The sequence below is a fragment of the Piliocolobus tephrosceles genome, chromosome 3 (genome assembly GCF_002776525.5).
Source record: "Piliocolobus tephrosceles isolate RC106 chromosome 3, ASM277652v3, whole genome shotgun sequence".
Classification (NCBI taxonomy): Eukaryota; Metazoa; Chordata; class Mammalia; order Primates; family Cercopithecidae; genus Piliocolobus; species Piliocolobus tephrosceles.
This window is the reverse complement of record NC_045436.1, coordinates 49,068,403-49,088,774: the sequence shown is the minus strand read 5'-3', so window position 1 is coordinate 49,088,774 and position 20,372 is coordinate 49,068,403. Positions and strand designations below refer to the sequence as shown.

The following is a 20,372-nucleotide window of genomic DNA, read 5'->3' as shown; positions in this document are numbered from 1 at the left end:
CTTTCTATTGTAAATTGCCCAGTCTTGTTTATGTCTTTATCAGCAGCATGAAAATGGACTAATAAATATATCAACCAGTGGGGCCATCTGGCTCTGCACTTGGGGTGGAAAGATTTAGAGCTGGGTTTTCTACCATTTTACACACACACACACACACACACACACACACACACAAACACACACTATTTTAATGGAAATAGAGACCTAACTTCAAAAATTATAGAAGTTTCATAATACAATTTATGAGACTATATGCTTGATGTGGGTAGGTAGGTTGTTTCAAACAATATAAAAAGTGCAAAAGTCATAAAAGAAATTATTAATATATTTGACTATCTCAAAGTTGAAAATTTTTTTATGTCAAAAGACAATACAAAATAAGTTTAAGACAAAAGACTTTCTGAAAAAAGTAATTTTCCCATATATGACAAACTATTAATATTTAGTTTGGGAGTTTAATTAGGTTCCTGCATGTGTTTTAAGAACCTCACATTTAAATGAAGAAGAAGAAGACAAATAGCTCATTAAAAAATCAGGAAAGATATAAATATGCGAGAAAATTTAAACCGTACTTGTAATTCGAGAAAGGCAAACTAAGACTATAACAAAATACTGCTTTCACTAGACTGGCAACAATTTCAAAGCTCACTAATAGCAAAGGTCAAGGCTTGGGAAAACTGCTGCTTTCAAACACTACTCTTGAGGATACATGTTGATATGGCAATTCTGGTGGCAATTTGGCAGTATCTGTTAACATTAAAAATGTTCATACCCTTTGAGTCAGCAATACCAGTTCTGATTATATTTAAAGTAAGAAAAAGACTCTATGCTCAAGTAGGCACACAGAAGAGTGTTCATTGAAACACTGTTGTAACACTAAAAAAAAATCTAAATAGTAATGGATCAATTTCTGCATTAGAGAAGGAAATACTAAATAAATTATGCTGTATTCATATTTTGGAATATTATGTTGATGTTGAAAAGAAAGAATTAGATCCATGTTGGTGACACAGAAAAAAATTAAGTAACAAATATTGAGTGAAAAATCAACTGACATTTTAACCAAAGGCTTTTAAAAATTGAAAGCAATACCACATATTTTAATAAGTACATATGTATGTAAATGCATAGGAAAAGATACGGTAGTATTTATGCCAAATTGAAATCAGGATAATTTCTGGGAAAGGACTAGGATTTTGGTTGGTTGTCAGGTAGAACTTTTGCCGGGTTGGTAATAGTTTTTTTGTTTTTTTTTTTTTTTTTTTTTGTAATAACAAGGGTATACTTATGCATTAATTGTACAATTAAATAAATAACATTAAAATTATCATAATTATCATCTATTGCTCTTTGCTTGAAAGGAATTTCCTATTTTTATTTTTCAGTAGTTTTTAATGGTTAGAAATGAGTGTTGAATTCCAGTACATGCTTTTTCAACCCATGTTGAGATTATTAATACATAAATTTCCTGAATTTGAAACCATCTTGCATTTGGGGAATAAAGACAACTCCTATGGTCTCAATGTTTATGTCACTTCAAAATTTGTATGCTGAAATCCTAACCCCCACAGTCTGGTATCATAAATTTCTGTGGTTTAGAAGCCACCTAGTCTATGGCATTTTGTTATAGCGGCCAAACGGAATAAGATACCAACCTTTTCATAACTGATTATTCCATTATTTTGTTTCTCAGTTCTATTTATGACAAGTTTCTTTAGCCTTTTAACATATTTATCCATAATTGAGACAGTCTATAATTTTTCTTACCTGAATCTGGTAACAGAATTAAGTTTATTTTATATAATGAATTAGGAAGTTTTAAGAATTCTCTCATGCTTTGGAATCATTTATATAGTATGAAATTTTATATTGTTTTTTGAAATTTTGAAAAGTTTAACTAGTATAACTTTATGGACATTAATCTTTTGGTGGATTGGTTCATTGAATTTTCCTGAGTTATTACTTATTTCTTCAGATTTTCCACTTTCTGCTATATAATTTTAAATACTTTTTTCCAAAAAACCATTCATTCAATGAGATATTCAAAGTTACTGGATGCACATTTGTAGTAAGGGAAGCCTGTTTTCTTGAGGAAGGAGCCTACAACATCAATAGTCATGTATATTATGATTCTTTCCCCATATTTTCCCCAGAGCAACCAAGACGACTATGCACTAGCTGAAGGGAAATATCCAGACCTTCTAGAGTTTTAAAATACTGTTTCTGAACTGACACTAATTCCTAAAGACTCCAAGCACCATCATGTACTTCTGTTCAGCTTGCAAATTTATGGTGGTCACATGCTAGATGGAGTCTTGGCCTAAGTTCCCATGCCAAAGGAGTCTGGTGAAGTCACAGCCCTCTACCTGTAGTATTTATCTAGTTCCAGAATATGTATTAGGGCTAAATATATGCAGTAACTAACAGAGTCCCTCGTGTTTGTTCCCTGCTCCATGGAGTGAGGGCTATGACAAGATATCACCTCATGAGAAACAAGTTGCTGTACCCTGGGCCACCCCCCAAAAAGAAAGAGACACAACACTTGGCAGGCCTACTCAGATTTGGGATATGACATACACCACATTTGGACAGCTTGCTAGGACACATTTCCTGGGTATCTATAAAACTTCCAGATTTGACTGGGGCCTGTAACTTGCCACAGGTTCAGACTACAGAAGGAGTGTCCCTACTTCTTGGGCCTTATGACTCAGGAGATTCAGTGGCATTAGAAGTGTAAATGGCCGATAAAGACATGGTGAGGAATTTCTGGTAAGTTCTAATAGGAGGATCACAGAACATACCACTAGAATTTTGCACTAAGAGATGCTCTCTTCTGCTGACAACAATTCTCCATTTGAAAAGCAACTCCTGGTGTACTACTGGATCTTGAAAAATACTGAATGCCTGCCTGCAAGACATAAAGTGGCCTGAATTGAGGTAATCTGATTCATCAAGTCACAAAATTGGAGAGACGTGATCATGTCTAGGAAGCATAACAAAACTGCATATGCTGATGGCTCAGCTTCACACGGCTCTTTATTGTTTCTCTCTCACTCTGCAGCTATGGCCTGATGAAGAGGCCTCTATGACCAGTCAACAACGAAGGAAAAGGTACCACCTGGTTTGTGGATGGATCTGTCCTGCCATATTTGTAGCAGTGAAAAGTGGACAGTTGCTACATTACAGCCCCACTCAAGGAAGTCCTGGAGAGGCAAGGGTGAGCTGAAATCATTCCAGTGGGCAGCCTTAATATAGATCTTCACTAATAAGGGGACTAGCAGATAGACTGGCTGACCTGGGATGTAGAAAGAACAAGAATGACATACTGATGGCAAGGCATGTTGTAAGAGAGGTTTGTGGATGGGTTTCTTGGAGTGGGCACAGAGTGTGAAGATATGTATGTTCCACATAAAGCCCCCCTACAGGTATCCACTGCAGAGGAAGTTCTTAAAATCCCAATGGATAAGAATATCCACATCAGCCTCTTTGGCCATCAGTGGAAGCTCAAAGGCCTCATATAGAAAGTGACCATGGAGGCAGGAGTTGAGGCCATGCATGGATTTAATAAAATGGGCTTTAATTCACAAGGGTGATCTAGCTACCATTGTAACTGAATTCTTAACCTGTCATCAGCAGAGACCAATGCGGAACTCTTGCTGGAATTCTCTTTTATGGGGATCAGGCAGATGTCTGGCAGTATTTTGAGTATCTGGAATTCTTTCATGATGGAAGAAGCAGCTATTTGTCCTCACAAGGAGAAATACACATTCTGATTGTGGATTTGTCTATTCCCTTTCTACCAGAGCTACCATTTGTGAACTTACAGAATGTCTCATCCATTGCCATGGTAGCCCACACAATACGGCTTCCAACAAGAAATACATATTATGAGGAGGAACTGCAATAATGGTCTCACCCCCATGGATTCACTAGTCTGACTATGTACCACATCACCTAAAAGAAGTTGCCTTGTTAGAATCATGGAATGGCTTTTGGAAGATTCAGTGTGGCTCCTCATGAAAATAACATCTGGGAGATTGGGGTGCTGGTCTACTGGATTTGCTATGTCTTAATCTAGTGACCAATGTAGGAAACAAGGGTGAGGGGAAAGTGGCCACTTTCATTACAACAAATCCTCTCCTGAACACAATTTTTGTTCTTTTCCTCATAATTTTCAGCTCAGTGGGTTTGAAGGTCCTAGTGCTCCAGGGAGGAACGCTTTGGGGAGGGAACAGTCATAGTTCCGTTAAACTAGAATCTGAGGCTATTTCTTAACAGTCTGTACCGCTTAACCAGTAGGCAGGAAAGAAGATTAGTGTACGGTGTGATTGATCTTGATTACCAAGGAGAAATTAGGTTTCCGTTACAAAATGGGGGCAATAGAGAACTATATCTAAAACCCAGCACTTCTTAGTAAGTCCTTACTCAACTATATTGATCAATGGAAGATACATCCGCCAAGGATCCAAATTCTACAGGAAGAAAAGTTGAGTCACACCAATTTTCATACTATCCCTTCCATTCAAGAATCGGGAGAGGGTAAGAGGACCATAAAAGAGTTATCAAAGACGGAAGTTTGAAAATCGACCCAGGACTCATCACAAACCTCAGAATGGGTCTCGTGATCTGCTTCCTTTGGCTTCCTTTTTTTTCCTTTGCTACTTATGTGGAAGCACAGGTGGTAGCTAAGATTTTTAGGTTTCAAGTAAGAGTATAACTGACTTGGCATCACCTCATAATGATATGTTACTGGGGATTTTGTGTGAATAAATTTTTCACCAGGGCAAGATATATGAACAAGAATATATGCTAACAGAGAGGGTGAAATATGCTAGATATTTTCCATTTGTCCCACTATATGCCACTATATGTAGTCTCTATCCTCTTTCACTTTGCTCTGTGAGCCATGCAGGTGGCCTTTATGGATGACATTAATGGTTTCTGTGGGGTCAGCCAATGAAAGGCATTGACAAGAAACTGGAGGAAGGAAGGATGAAGCTTTTCACTAGGCTTCCTCTCTAGTGGTAAGTACACCAACGCCGTCACATATAGTTCTTCTCATTGAAGATCAGTTACAGGCTTTTTCTTATACCACTAGATTCTAATGTGATTGGCACACAGAGGTAAAAGAAAGCATCAAGGAAAAGCTTTTCCCTAAGAAGCTTTCATGAGGACATTTTTGCCTTTTACATTGGAACCCTGCTTTACTTTCTGCTTGCTTCTGCTCCTGACCTTCCTTGTTTGTGGCTATCATTAAATCAGCCAAGTCCTACTCTTGCTTCTAGTCTTGGCGTTTTAGCTCAGAAAGTGAGCTAAACAGATTGTTAACCTGACCCATTGATGTGAAAATTTGTAAAACTCCAAGTTTCTGATATATGTTTAATTCTTATTCTCAATTTGGAATGTTGTTTCAGGGGGTACCTATTTATCTATTTTAATGAATATATTAATAAGGATTCAGAGTGGAAGGCTCATGTACTTTTATTCGCTTCTTACTAGAAGTATTAACAAACATACATCTTCTGTGTCCTAGGCAGTGTGCAAAAATTTGACTGACAAACACATGGCTCCTGCTTTCAAATAGCTAATAATGTAGTTAGGGAAATAGACAAATAACCAAGTATCTATAATATATTAGAAATTATACAGTAGTAGCATAGACAAAATGTTATGGGAGCATAAAGTATGTTGTTACTCATTCTTCCTAAATGAAGAAATCTTCATCAAAGAAGTGCCATTAGAACTGTGTGACAAAGGCACAGGAAATGGACATTCTGGCTATCGTGGTCACAGCACGAGGTATCCGGAGAATGGAAACTAGTCCATTGTAGTTAGATGTAGAGGGCATGAAAGTGAATGTCAGAAAATGATTCTGGAATAGTACATTGGGGCCAGTTTACTAAGGAGCTTGAAAGTCAAGGCAGATAATTAAACTGTATTCTTCAGATAGAACCGTCAGATTATTTTAAACATCAGAGTGACAGGATTAACCTTAAATTTCAGGAAAATATTTAGCTGCAATGTGGCATATTGAGTGGCATGCAATTTAATGACTTCTGACATATATACCCCCAAGAAACACCACAAAAAATAATGAACATATTAATCACCCCCAAATTTTCCTTGCCCCCATCCCTAAGCAATCACAGATTTGTTTACTGTCATTATTGATTAGATTGCCATTTGTAGAATTATATATAGATGAAACTATATAGATGTACTCTGTTTTGTCTGGCTTCTTTCAGTCAGCATAATGATTCTGAGATCCATGAATGTGTTTGTGTGCATCGATAGTTCGCTCCTTTTTATGGTTCAGTAGTATTCCACCATACAGATATAAAACTGTTTATACATCCATCTCTTAATAGACATTTGGATTGTTTTTAGTTTTTGGCTGTTATAAAGATGCCTATATGGCTGAAATGTGTGTCCCCTCCATATTTCACGTTGAGATGTGATTCCAGTGTTGGTGGTGGGGCCGAGTGGGAGGTGACTGGATAATGGTGGCAGATCCCTGATGAATGGTTTAGCACTATCCCCTTTGTGATAAGTGAGTTCTCAGTTAGTTCATGTGAGTTATGGTTGTTTAAGAGTCTGAGACCTCCCCATTCTCACTCGCTTGCTCTTGCTGTCACCATGTGACATACTGGCTCCCCTTCACCTTCTGCCGTGATTGTGAACTGTCTGAGGCCCTCATCAGGAGCTGAGCAGATGTTGGTGCCATGTTTATACAGCCTGCAGAACCATGAGCCAATTAAACCTATTTTATTTATAAATTACCCAGTCTCAGATATTCCTTTATAGTAATACAAAAAAAAAGGCCTAATACAGAGTTATTTAAGTCTCTTGAATAACTAGGAGTGGGATGGCTGGGATGTCTTGTAGGTACATGGAATTGTATCGCTTTTTATTCCCACAAGCAGTGTGTGAGAGTGTTTATTTCCACATGTTAAGAACCAATTCATTGCATTTTTCTTTACTTTTTTATAGGAAATAAGTTGGACTTCTTCAAAGGCTTTTTAAACATCTGTGGAGGTAACCATGTGATTTTTCTTCTTAGTCCTATTAGTATTGTGCACTCTAACAGCGGGTTTCCTAACAGAGTCCTAACAGGTTCTTGCATTCTTCATATAAATATCAAGTCATGGTGTTTTTTTTTTTTTTTTTTTTTTTTTTTTTTTTTAATGTTGCTAGGGAGTCTATTTCTAAATTGTATTTTGGAATTTTGCATCAGTTGTCATAAATGATGTTGCTCTATACTTTTCTTTTTTGTGCTACCATTACTGTGATTAGGTACTGATGTTATAATTACATCATTAAAATAATTTGAGAATTTTCCTTATTTGCCATGCTCTGAAACAATTTAAAAGTATTGGGACTATTTGGTCTTTAAAAGTTGAGTTGAATTTCCCTGCGCAGTCATCTGGATCTGGTGTCTCTTTGTGATCATTTGTTTTTTCTTGATAATTTTCTCTATTTCTTCTATGAAAATTGGTTAGTTTAAGCTTTCTGCCTCTTCTGGCATTAATTTTGGTAAACTGTTTTCTAAGAAATTATACATTTTATCTGGGCTTTTAGAAAGAAGACTAATATCAGCACAACAAAAATCTGTCAGCTTATATAAATTTTCTCATAATTCATCACCTGAGCTACCATTAAAATGAATGCAGTGTCTAAAAACGTAAACCAAGGCTATTTTTTAATGAAGGAAACATAAAGAGATGTGTTCCCATAGGAATGCCTGCCCAGATTTATCTTGGTAAATTTGTTCACAATTGTCACAATCCTACCACAGGGTGAAAGGTCTATGCAAGAGTACACAACTAACTCTGAGACATTTTTACACACCTATGTTAGTAGAGGGTGTCTCTTTCTCTTCTACCCAAGAGTGGAGCCACATTGACTATTTCTATTAATTACTAATTATTAGTAGCAATATTTGTACATTGCTATTTACTCATATAGTTAATAACAAATAATACAGATGTTCTTGGCTTTTTTATCTCAATACTTGAGAGAAATTTTGGCAATAGAGATAATTTTACTTATATCTCTAATGTTTGCAGAGCTTCTATTCGCTTCAGAAGTTGTTTTATGAAAAAAGATTTCAGGAGAATCTGATTTCTAAAACTTATCTATTATACATCATCATTTGTCTTCATGTAGGTTTGAAGAAGAGTGATTTTAATGAAGCAAAATCAGCATAAATGCTATAAAACAAATGCTCAAACCAACCAATGAAGCACTATTTGCTCTGCTCTACTCCATATTATGTGTCTGGGGTTCTCCAAATCTCTCCTTCCTCGTGTATCTCAGACTAATGACCATGGGTGGTAAATGAGATCCTCCAAACATCCACATTTGCAAACAGCAGGGGTGAGGATGGAAGTTAGGGGGCATCTCTTCTGGCTACATTAGAAATATTTTCTAGAAATACTTTGTGCTGACCACCCAAACACTCTTAATCATGAGTAATTTCTTCAGGGACTGTGGTAATTGGGTTGGACTTTTAAGGCTGTCTTTTAACTTTCTTCTCCCTTGTTTCTTCTAGCATCTTTCACTCTCACTGTATCTCAGTCAGGGTTCAAATGCCTCTTTCTGAGCACTGCAGCAGCATTCCCTTGGAATCATCTCAGCTTTCTCTTGACATTCAGCAGAATGTTGGAAAGGCTTTTTATATATTTATCCTAGCTTATGGTGCCAATTGTTTAGGTATTTTGTTCTAGTCTTCAACAGTAGGATAAGAAGTCCAAGTAAGCACCTTTTCAAGGAATGTTGCTCTTTTCAAGAAATACTATTCTGGGACTTTGTTTTAATTCCTCGTATTATCTGGGACTATGTTCTGGCAGATTTAATTTCCAAAGTTCAAAATTTAAGTCAAATTTAAAATCCTTGTAACATACGTACAATATCTTATTTTCTTCTCAAGGGTGAGAATGAAATGGAGGCACAGAAATAGTTCATCTTTCACATTCTCTTTTTAAATTGGTATCTGATACAGTTCATACCGAGGCGAATGTGTGAGATCTTGGCACTCAAGAATAAGGCAACAGTGTGAAATGAAGAATTTCACAATATTTGATTAAAGGATAACAAATATCTCTTATTATTGCTCAAGATAAGTAATACCTTACAAAATAACATCAAGAAGAAAAGTAGATTTTAATGGGCCCCTGTAAGAAACTGATGGATCAACCGTACAGAAATTAGTAAAGAGTGAAAAGATTTCAACGACCAAATTAAAAATCCTGATATAAAAGAATCTTGCACTCAATAGATAGGAATATTTTTAAAAGATATTTTTAAAGCACAAAACCAACACTTTTAAAAACAAATGAATATAACATGTTTAAAAGGGAGTATACAGAAACTATACATTCTTTCCAAAGTCATGTGGAACATAAGGATTCACAACATTTCTCAAAATTTTATCAGACAGGTCAAGTTCTATAACCAAATTATGCAAGTAATTTAGAAATTAACAATAAAAGATGGAGAAACCAATATATTTGGGAAAAAACTCCCAAATAATCTGTGTGTTAAGAAGGCAATAATGAGAGAAACTATGAAATCTTTAGAACTAAATGACTATTAAAATACATATATATCAAGATGTTTGATAATCAGTTCAAATGGCACATAGGGATAAGTGTATAGTTTTAAATGCATTTATTAAACAAAGATAAGAAGATATTGTGGCATTGTCAGATCCAGGCTTGTTTAAATTTGTGCTTTCTATTTCTTTATTTTCTTTATTTTCTTTGTGTCTTAACAAAACGGATAACAGCATAAACCAATTCACCCAAAACTTCTCCATGACAATAGCAAGCTTTCGAACTTTTAACTTTAATGAAATTATGTGATGGTCTCACTATTGGAGTCAATAAAGCATGGTTCTTAATTTAAAAAAAAATCTCCCCTGCCTTTAGTATTTTTAAATTAAATTGTGACAGGGTAAAAGCAATATAAATCAATGTTCTATTTTTTTCTTGACATAAGAAGTCATTTAATACTTTCAAGTCTACTAGTTTATTCATTGTTTACTTATCTGCTAGATAATTATGTATTTTCATTACTACAATTTCTGAAACATGCCATTAGAAATCAAGGTTATCTGAGGTTCCAGGTATTATGGAGTTTCTTCTTATGCTTCTTTATCTTCATATTTTCTGAAATAAAAATAAAAAACATAACACATAGAAATAATATATTAACTCATAAAGATGAAATTATTTTCACAGTTTCTTAATCATATTATCTCCTTATTGTATCCTCTTTGACACCACTCACCTTTTTAATATAGGGAAGGTAACTTTATATTGGGAGAAGATAAGATTCTTAAGATGTATTAGACAATGCCAATTTTAATACTCTCATGCTGTTAAAATGATTGAAAACAGATTTCCATCTGTGGGATTCCAGGAAAATCTTTATAGTCAGACTATCATTACAGCCAACAAAACATTGTAGGTAATGTACAAATAGTTCAACTCATTTATTTGATTTTTATAACATAAAACAAAAATATAGAAAAGATTTAGGGTAATTTAAAGTGAAAACACAATAATCCTTTAATAATAATATATAAGAAAAAGCCAGAGATTAAATATAAAATGAGGACTGAAGAAATTCTGCTTTTAATATAAGATTATATGGATACTACATATCATATAAAATGAGTTTTGAATTTCTTGTTACTAAAAGGAGAAAAAAACCCACACAAAACCAAAGAAATCATGACAGTTTTTTGAGAAATATCTTTTCCTAGCATCAAATTCTAAAAGAGAATTGTTGCATGTATTTTCACATAAAAGAGAATCATAAAACTTTAAATAACAGTTTTGAAGAAAATGCAAAGATGTCATACAGTATTAATATATTATCCTTTAATAAAAGTCAAGGGCAGCCGGGCGTGGTGGCTCACGCCTGCAATGCCAACACTTTGGGATGCCGAGGCGGGTGGATGACGAGGTCAGGAGATCGAGACCACCCTGGCTAACATGGTGAAACCCTGTCTCTACTAAAAATACAAAAAAAAATTAGCCGGGTGCGGTGGCGGGTGCCTGTAGCCCCAGCTACTCGGGAGGCTGAGGCAGGAGAATGGCGTGAACCCGGGAGACGGAGCTTGCAATGAGGCGAGATCACGGCACTACACTCCAGCCTGGGCGACTGAGCAAGACTCCATCTCAAAAAAATACATAAATAAAAATAAAAGAAAAATAAAAGTCGAGGGCATGACCTTAAGTAGGAATTCAGTTAAAACATTTTTTTTTTAAACTTTTATTTTAGGCTCAGGGGTACATGTGTAGGTTTGTTATACAAGTAAATTTTTGTTACGGGGGTTTGGTGTACAGCTTATTTTGCTACCCAGGTACTAAACATAGTACCTGATAGTTATTTTTCCTGATCCTTTCCCTCTTCCTACCATCCTCCCTCAAGTAAGCCCCAGTATCTGTTGTTCACCTCTCTGTGTCCATGAGATTCTCATCATTTAGCTCCTATTTATAGTTGAGAACAGGCAGTATTTGGATTTCTCTTCCTGTGTTAGTTTACTAACAATAATGGCCTCCAGCGGCATCCATGTGCCTGCAAAGGACATGATCTCCTTCTTTTTTATGGCTATGCAGTATTCTGTGGTGCATGTGTACCACATTTTCCTTATCCACTCTATTGCTGATGGGCATTTAGGTTGATTCTGTGTCTTTGCTATTGTGAATAGAGGAACATATGTGTGCATGTGTGTTTATGGTAGAACAATTTGTATTCCTTTGGGTATATACCCAGTAATGGGATTGTTGGGTCAAATGATAGTTCCGTTTTTAGTTCTTTGAGGAATTGCCACACTGCTTTCCATGATGGTTGAACTAATTTACACTCTGCACTGTGTAAGTGTTCTCTTTTCTCTGCAACCTCACCAGCATCTTTGATTTTTTGCCCTTTTTTTTTTTTTTTTGATATGGAGTTCTGCTTGCTTAGGCTGGAGTACAATGGTGCAATCTTGGCCCACTGCAACCTCTGCCTTCCAGGTTCAAGCAATTCTCCAGCTTTGGCCTCCGGAGTAGCTGGAATTACAGGCACTTGCCACCACACCCAGCTAATGTTTGTAGTTTTTTTAGTAGAGACGGGGTTTCACCATGTTGACCAGGCTGGTCTTGAACTCCTGACCTCAGGTGATTCGCCCACCTCGGCATCCCAAAGTGCTGGGATCCCATCCCAAAGTGCTGGGATTACAGGCGTGAGCCACCGTGCCCAACCCTATTTTTTGACTTTTTAATGATAGCCATTCTAACTGGTGTGAGATCTCACTGTGGTTTGGGTTTGGTTTGCATTTCTCTAATGCTTAGTGATATTGAGCATTTTTTTTCATATGCTTCTTGGCTGCATGTATGTCTTCTTCTAAAAATCATCTGTTTGTGATTTTTACCCACTTTTTAATGGGGCTGTTTTTTGTTTGTAACTTTGAGTTCTTTACAGATCCTGGATATTAGACCTTTATCAAATATATAGTTTCTAAAAATATTTTCTCCCATTCTGTAGGTTGTCTGTTCATTCTTTTGATAGGTTGTTTTGCTATATAGAAGCTCTTTAGTTTAATTAGATCTTATTTGTCAATTTTTGTTTTTATTTCAATTCTTTTTGGAATCTTCATCATAAGATCTTTATCAGTTCCTGTGTCCAGAATGGTATTTCCTAGGTTATCGTTCAGGGTTTTTATAGTTTCAGGTTTTACATTTAAGGCTTTAATCCAACTTGAGTTGATTTTTATATATGGTATAAGGAAGGGGTCCAGTTTCAATCTTCTGCATGGGCCAGTCAGTTATCCCAGTACCATTTATTGAATAGGAAGTCTTTTCCCCCATTGCTTGCTTTTGTCAGCTTTGTTTTTTTTTTTTTTTTTTTTTTTTTTTTTGAGACAGAGTCTCGCTCTGTCGCCCAGGCTGGAGTGCAGTGGCACGATCTCAGCTCACTGCAAGCTGCAAGCTCCGCCTCCCGGGTTCACACCATTCTCCTGCCTCAGCCTCCCGAGTAGCTGGGACTACAGGCGCCCGCCACCTCGCCCGGCTAGTTTTTCATATTTTTTAGTAGAGACGGGGTTTCACCGTGTTAGCCAGGATGGTTTCGATCTCCTGACCTCGTGATCCGCCGGTCTCGGCCTCCCAAAGTGCTGGGATTACAGGCTTGAGCCACTGCGCCCGGCCTGTCAGCTTTGTTGAAGATCAGATGATGTAGATGTGTGGCATTATTTCTGGGCTCTCTATTTTGTTTAATTGGTTTATGTGTCTGTTTTTGTTCTAGTACCACTGAAAGCCTATCATGTGGTTTTTGTCTTTAGTTTTGCTTATGTGACAAATCACATTTATTGATTTACGTGTATTGAACCAATCTTGCATACCAGGGATAAAGCTTACTTGATTGTGGTGAGTTAGCTTTTCGATGTGCTGCTGGATTTGGTTTGCTGGGTTTTTGTTGAGGATTTTTGCATTGATGTTCATTGAGGATATGGGCCTGAAGTTTTTTTCGTTGTTTGTCTCTGCCAGGTTTTGGTATCAGGATGATGCTAGCCTCACAGAATGACTTAGGGAGGAGTCCCTACTTTTCAATTTTTTGGAATAGTTTCTGTCAGAATGGTACCAGGTCTTCTTTGCACACCTAATAGAATCTGGCTGTGAATCTGTCTGGGCTTTTTTGGTTCAGTAGGCTATTTATTACTGATTCAATTTTGGAGTTTGTTATTGGTCTATTCAGGGATTCACTTTCTTCCTGGCTCAGTCTTGGGAGGGTGTATGTGTCCAGGAATTCATCCACTTCTAGATTTTCTAGTTTGTGTGCATAGAGGTGTTCATAGCAGTCTCTTATGATTATTTGTATTTCTGTAGAGTCAGTGGTAATGTCTCCTTTGTCATTTCTAATTGTGTTTATTTGAATCTTTTCTCTTTTCTTCATTATTACAATTAAGCTAGTGGTCCATATGTCTTATTAATTTCTTCAAAGAACCAACTCCTGGACTCATTGATCTTTTGAATGGTTTTTCGTGTCTCAGTCTCCTTCAGTTCAGCTCTGATTTTGGTTACTTCTTGTATTCTGCTAGCTTTGGAGTTGGTTTGCTCTGGCTTCTCTAGTTTTTTGTTTGTTTGTTTGTTTGTTTGTTTAGCTGTGATGTTAGACTGTTAATTTGAGATCTTTCTAGCTTTTTGATGTGGGTATATAGTGTTATAAATTTCCTTCTTAACACTGCCTTAGCTGAGTCCCAGAAATTCTGGAATGTTTTACCTTTGTCCCCATTAGTTTCAAAGAACTTCTTAATTTCTGCTTTCATTATTTACCCAAAAGTCATCCAGGAGTAGGTTGTTTAATTTCCATGTAATTGTTTGGTTTTGGGCAATTTTCTTAGTCTTCATTTCTATTTTTATTGTACTTGGTCTGAGAGCATGGTTGGTATGATTTTGAGGTTTTGTTTTGCATTTGCTGAGGATTGTTTTATGTCCAATTTTGTGGTCAGTTTTAGAGTATGTGCCATGTGGTTATGAGAAGAACGTGTATCTTGTTGTTTTGGGGCAGAGAGTTCTGTAGGTGTATATTAGGTTCATTTGGTCGAGTGTTGAGTTTAGGTCCTAAATATCTTTTGTTAATTTTCTGCCGTGATGATCGTCAGTGGGGTATTAAAGTGTCCCGCTATTATGTGTGGCAGTCTACGTCTCTTTGTAGGTCTCTGAGAGCTTGCTTTATGAATCTGGGTGCTCCTGAGTTGGGTGCATATATATTTAGGATAGTTAGCTTTTCTTGTTGAATTGAACCCTTTACCATTATGTAATCCCTTCTTTGTTTTCTTTGATGTTGTTTTAAAGTCTGTTTGGTCTCAAATTACGATTGCAATCCCTGCCTTTTTTCTGATTTCCATTTGTTGGTAGATTTTTCTCCATCCCTTTATTTTGAGCTTTTAAGAGTCATTGCATGTGAGATGGATTTCTTGAAGACAGCACACCAATCTCTTGAAGACTTGCTTTTTTATCCAGCTTGCCACTCTATCTTTTAAGTGAGGCATTTAGCCTATTTACATTCAAGATTAGTATTAATATGTGTGCATTTGAGCTTGTCATTGTGTTGTTAGCTGCTTATTATGCAAACTTGTTTGTGTGGTTGCTTTTTAATGTCACTGGTCTGTGTACTTAAACGTGTTTTTGCATTGGCTGGTAACAGTCCTTCCTTTCCATATTTAGTGCTCCTTTCAGGAGCTTTTGTAAGGCAGGTCTGGTGGTAATGAATTCTCTCAGCATTTGCTTGTCTGAAGAGGATCTTATTTCTCCTTTGCTTAGGAAGCTTAGTTTGGCTGGATATGAAATTCTTGGTTGAAGATTTTTTTCTTTTAGAATGCTAAATATAGGCCTCCAACCTCTTCTGGCTTGCAGGGTTTCAACTGAGAGGTCTACTGTTAGCCTAATGGGGTTCCCTTTACAGGTTATCTGCCCTTTCTCTCTGGCTGCCTTTAACATTCTTTCTTTCATTTTGACCTCTGTAAATCAGATAATTATGTGTCTTGCAGATGATCTTCTAGTATCTTGCAGGGATTCTCTGCATTTCCTGAATTTGAATGTTGCCCTCTCTAGCAGGGGTGGAGAAGCTTTCATTGGCAATATTCTGAAATAAATTTTCCAAGTTGTCAGCTTTCCAACCCTGTCTTATTTAGTGATGCTAGTGATTCATAGATTTGGCCTGTTTACATAATCTCATACTTCTGGGAGATTTGTTTATTCTTTTTCACTCTTTTTGTTTATTTTGACTATCTTATTTCAGGAAGGCAGGCTTCAAGCTCTGAGATTCTTTTCTCAACTTGGTCTATTCAACTGTTAATACTTGCAAGTGCATTAGGATATTCTTGTAGTGTGTTTTTCAGCTCTATCAGGTCAGATTATTTGTTATACTGGCTATTTTATCTGTCAGTTCCTGTATTGCTGTATTTTGATTCTTAGAGTCATTGGATCAAGTATCTGTCAGTTCCTGTATTGTTATATTTTGATTCATAGATTCATTGGATCAAGTATCAACATTCTCCTGAATCTTGAAGATCTTAATTTCTATCCATATCCTGAATTTTATTTCTGTCATTTCAGCCATCTCAGCCTGATTAAGAGTCTTTGCTAGAGAACTAGTGTGGTCATTTGCAGGACAGAAGGCACTCTGATCATTTGAGTTGCTGGAGTTCTTGTGCTGATCCTTTCTTCTCTGTGTGTGGTATTCTTTTCATTTAAAACATTTTTATGGGAAGTATCCTTCTACTCCCTGTCCCTTCATCACCTCCAACTAGGCTTGTCAGATTTAGCAATAACTACTACAACAACAAAACAAATGAGACATATATGAAAAAAAAACATTGTTTAACTGAAATTCAAAGTCAGTTGGGTGTCCTGTATTTTATCTGGCAAACTTAATTGCAGTACATTTAAACAATTGGCCCTTACCCAGTGCACTGTAATAAATGGAAAATGACTTTTTGTATACAATGGAGAGGTAGAAAATTATAGAAATACACACCATTAGCTTATCAACTAAGAAAAATCTTTCTTTTAAGTATTTTATTTGAATTTTCAGAAAGTATGGTTTTGTTAACCAATGTGGAAATATGTTAGTTGTTTCCAAAAGAAATTTTTATGTCTATCATAGACCTAGAATATGAAATGATAAACAGCATTTAAACTGACAATCTAGGCAAATTTCAAAAAATTTAAAAACTAAGAAAGTTCATCACTAAAAAGGCATATTTTTGTTTTATTAAATTATTATTTTTTTGAACTACAAGCTGGATGACTAGAGATAAATAAAATTATTTTTCCGCTGAATAAAACTGTAGAAAATTTATCTTACAATTTAAAAAGTTTTATCATGGCTGGGCACGGTGGCTCACGCCTGTAATCCCAGCACTTTGGGAGGCCAAGGTAGGTGGATCACAAGGTCAGGAGATCGAGACCATCTTGGCTAACACGGTGAAACCCCATCTCTAATAAAAATACAAAAAATTAGCCGGGTGTGGTGGCGGGCACCTGTAGTCCCAGCTACTTGGGAGGCTGAGGCAGGAGAATGGCGTGAACCTGGGAGGCGGAGCTTGCAGTGAGCCGAGATCGCACCACTGCACTCCAGCCTGGGTGACAGAGCGAGACTGCTTCTCAAAAAAACAAGTTTTATCATAAGGTAAAACAAAATTTAACTGGTTAAAGAACAAATTTTACCTAAAAGTTTTTTAAAAAGACTTAAAGAAATGAATATTAAGGGAAACACAGTAATAAAAGTTGAACATGCATAGAATGTAATTTAAAATAAAATTAATAAATATCTGATAATTGTCTATATATTTATATCAATTTTCTTATACTTACCACTTTATTGAAGGATTAGTATTTTAAAATATGATGTAGTCTCTTAAGAAATTTGAGAAATAGTCTAATCCTTATTATGCCATTATTTCCAAAGAATGATTTTGATACTTTTTAAAGAAGCTTTAGAAGCATGAAACTCCTAATAATAGACATCCTGTTAAAATTTTAAAAATAATTTGAATATAAACACATTTGACGTATTATTAAATTGTTATTGACTTCTATTTTGTGTGGTATGAGGTATAAAAAGGGAAAAAAGCCAGCATTATAACATCAAAATATGAATGTTTATGTCTACATTTCCTTAATATGCCATGAATTTACAAAGGTGAGGTTAAAATATCATATCTGGCCAAAAAATATAATGAAAGAATCCCATTATAATAGCGTCGAAAAAGAGAATGGTATAGACCAATTTATTTCTGCATCATATCTACAGCCATGTATTCTGATGGTGTGATTTTTTGCACAAAGATTCACAACAGTTACATTTTCATTATTCCAGGCACATATTTGTCTTGTTTGGCACATTTTCTTTGTTGGATTCCCCCTTGCTTGATAGCCAACAGCTAACATTTACTGACTTCACATTATGTTCTAGGCATGGTTCCAAATCATGCATTACAATACACAAAGCAGAAAAAGCAGAAAGAGGGCGAGTCATGAATGATGGGAAGATGTATATGTCTATTTTTCATTCAATTGACAAAGGATTAAAGCAAGCATTTCTTTCATAGTGTAAAGACACTAAGGGTAGAAGTGTCGAGGGTGGAAGAAATCTTAAGGATCATTTAAACTCTTTGAAGCTTTTACAGATGAAGCAAGCTCAGCGGAGTGTTAGAGCTTGCCCAGTATCATATATGTACTCCCTAATTCACCAGGACTGAAAACTAGGTGCTTTGACCTTGAAATCTTTGTTTCTCCTACTACACTAAGGGGCTGAGTCAATTATCAATAATATTGTATCTGAAAATGATGCAAAATTTAAAGAATGACTAAAATCCAAGCAATGCTAAATTTTTCTTCATCTGGTAAAACAGAGGTCTGAAATAAAAATTCTGATACATTTAAATGAAATAGTAGAGGGATTTTATTTTTGAAATATTATAGTATAATTTTGAATTTTAGACTAAAATAGTGAATTTTATTATAATTTTCAAAACTCTTTTTTAGTCTTCTATGAATTGCACAACTGGGAACAGTAAGGCAAAATAGTTTATGTAGGCTGAATTCTTCTTACCATGATAGATAACTTGGTGTTTTAAAAGATGATTGCTTAATTTATAAATGTTCTTCACAACATACAGTTCTACCGTAAGATGAATTCTGCTTAAGCAACCATATTTTATAGTCTCTTATGTCACCACTCTTTTTCTAAATAGTATTTTATAAGTTTATAAAATATTGTATGTTACTAGAGTTACATTTCAAAATCTTACTTTTTCATATTGTTCTTTTCCAGGGAATGATGAATGTATACCCACATGCTGGAAAAGAGAAGGTTTATACCGAATACGTATTTGCTTCTTTCGTTTTATACAGTTTCCCTGTGGAAAAAGAGAAACAACAATCTTCTATAAAAACCCAGATATTGCTTTGTATTGCGTTTACTGATGGTAGAATTTTTATATATTAGTTTTTGCTAGAGTTCTATTTTCATATTTAAAAATATAAACAAAATATTTAATTCTTAGCTATTTCTTCATAAGAATAGAGCAAAGGAGTGGGGTAAAAAAGGTTTTCATTACAACGTGTATTTGCATGAACTCTGTCTTAGAAAACCAGGTTAGTGTTGTACCAACTATATTTCCTCTCTTTCTTTTAATTATAATAACTCAAATAAAATGCTTGGTATTTTTCTATCCATATCTGTCAGACTACAGTATTCTTTCACTTCCCATATTCATTGACTAATTTCTTTATTGAATTATATCACCTGAATTTCTTCTTAGAGAGTAAAAATGTGATATTAAAACAAAGAACCAATTTATAGTCAATGAAGAATAATCTGGATAATTTTCTCAAAAATGAAAATAAGAAGGAAGACCTATAGAACCACTCCTATTAAAAACAAACATCTGAAGGCTGGGCACAGTGGCTCATGCCTGTAATCCCAGCACTTGGGAGGCTGAGGTGGGAGGATTGCTCAGGAGTTTGAGACTAGCTTGGGCAATATAGTGAGACTCCATTTTTTAAAAACAAAACCAAAACAAACAATAAAAATCCCACAAACATTTGAAATAATTATGATCACTGAGAATTATTTTATAGATTTTTATACATAGAAGATTCAGAAAAATAAATCTAAAATTTATATATATAGTAATTTTTTACATAACAGGTTTATTTAGATGCATTTCTACCCAGTACCAACACATAGGAAATATTAACAGTTTCTCTTTTAACTGTAAAGTAATTTAATGGTCTAGAGTTGATTTAATTTGAAATTAAATTAGCATCAGATAAAATTGGTTGAGGAGTTACAGTTTAGCATATAAAATAATGGTTCAGTAAATACACCCTCAAAACAACCTGCTGATAAAGCTGAGCTTATTTCATATTGCCGTAAGGACAATCATTACTTTTATGGAGCCCGGATAGTGTCTGTTCAAATCTTTTGCCCTTTTTAAAACTGAGTTGTTTGTTTTGAGAGTTCTATACATATACTGAATACATGTCCTTTGTTGGATATGGAATTTACAAATATTTTCTCCTAGTCTATGGTGTCTTATCATCCTCTTAATGGTACCTTTTTGCAGCACAAAAATTTTTAATTTTGATGAGGTCCAATTTATCAATTTTTAAAAATACTTTTAGTGTCATTAAAAAAAAAAATTTCACCCAGCCCTAGGTCCTGAACATTTTTTTCTGTATTTTCTTCCAAGAGTTTTAGTGTTTAGATAGATGATTTCTTGTGTTTAGATAGATGATTTATTTTGAAATAATGTTTGTATAAAGTGTGAGGTTTAGTTTGCAGTATGGTTGAGAGATAGGGCACCAATT

General features: G+C 35.4%; 1 protein-coding gene across 1 annotated transcript in view; it reads right to left on the bottom strand.

Annotated features, from left to right (window-relative positions):
- Nucleotides 1-8,959: 8,959 nt before the first annotated feature.
- Nucleotides 8,960-20,372, bottom strand: part of MGAT4D (MGAT4 family member D) — a 55,056-nt gene continuing 43,643 nt past the window's right edge. Inside the window, exons 10-11 of the mRNA XM_023226016.3 lie at nucleotides 18,809-18,916; nucleotides 8,960-10,169 (exon numbers count right to left, since the gene is read on the bottom strand). Of these exons, the coding sequence (XP_023081784.2) occupies nucleotides 10,161-10,169; nucleotides 18,809-18,916 (117 nt within the window). The 3' untranslated portion in view covers nucleotides 8,960-10,160. The remainder of the gene's footprint in view (nucleotides 10,170-18,808; nucleotides 18,917-20,372) is intronic.